The 718-nt window shown below is 28.3% G+C and overlaps 1 protein-coding gene across 1 annotated transcript in view; it reads left to right on the forward strand.

Annotated features, from left to right (window-relative positions):
- LOC119587012 (carnitine O-acetyltransferase-like) overlaps nt 1–718 on the forward strand; it is a gene marked incomplete in the record, with an annotated part of 21,142 nt that overhangs the window by 4,787 nt on the left and 15,637 nt on the right. The window contains 1 exon segment of the mRNA XM_037935759.1: nt 645–668. Within this exon segment, the coding sequence (XP_037791687.1) occupies nt 645–668 (24 nt within the window).

A 718-nucleotide genomic window follows, 5' to 3' on the forward strand; every position in this document is an offset into this window, starting at 1 on the left:
TTGTAATGAATATAATTTTATAGAATAAAAAGTGAAGCCTCACTAATATTTTTAATGTTTACTTTGTCTTTTGTTTTTGTATAGAGAAAATTACTGCAGATTATAAGGCTTACAGGTTTCATCTAAGAAATTATATTGAACACTGAAAATTAGGCTAATTTCACTATGAGTGTTCTGTTACCTACTAAGACAGTGGATATGATTTTTTTTGTTAGATATTTTGCTATTATTATGATGTGTATTAATAATGGTAACAGTGTTAAAAATGGACCAGTGCAAATCAAATATTTTATTTTGCATTATCCCTCATCTTCATTTTCTAAGAGTTAATAGATTTTTTTTTTGCTATACTATTGCATTGTACTGTGGAGTTTTGTCAATTGTTCAGCAATGGATTCATATTAGTGAGGTTTCTCTGCAAATAATTTTCATTCACATGCTTTTGTCGTTAAAATTTCACATAATTGAAAGTTTTGGCTTTTTGAGCTTAGTTGGTATATGTGCAAAGTTTTGTTTATAATTGCTATTTGTGCTACAGAATTTAGCATGCATTTTCCTGTACTGTGTTATTTTTATTTACATTTAGAACTGTTAGTCTAGCAGCTTTTTCATGTTATTCAAAAGCATGTTACTTTTTCTTTCAGAAGCACTGGAAACTTCCAGAAAGAGTAAGTTAATGTTTGGCTTTGCTAGTAAAGGAAAGGAATTCTCTGATATT

Source organism: Penaeus monodon, chromosome 22, assembly GCF_015228065.2.
Source record: "Penaeus monodon isolate SGIC_2016 chromosome 22, NSTDA_Pmon_1, whole genome shotgun sequence".
Taxonomy (NCBI): Eukaryota; Metazoa; Arthropoda; class Malacostraca; order Decapoda; family Penaeidae; genus Penaeus; species Penaeus monodon.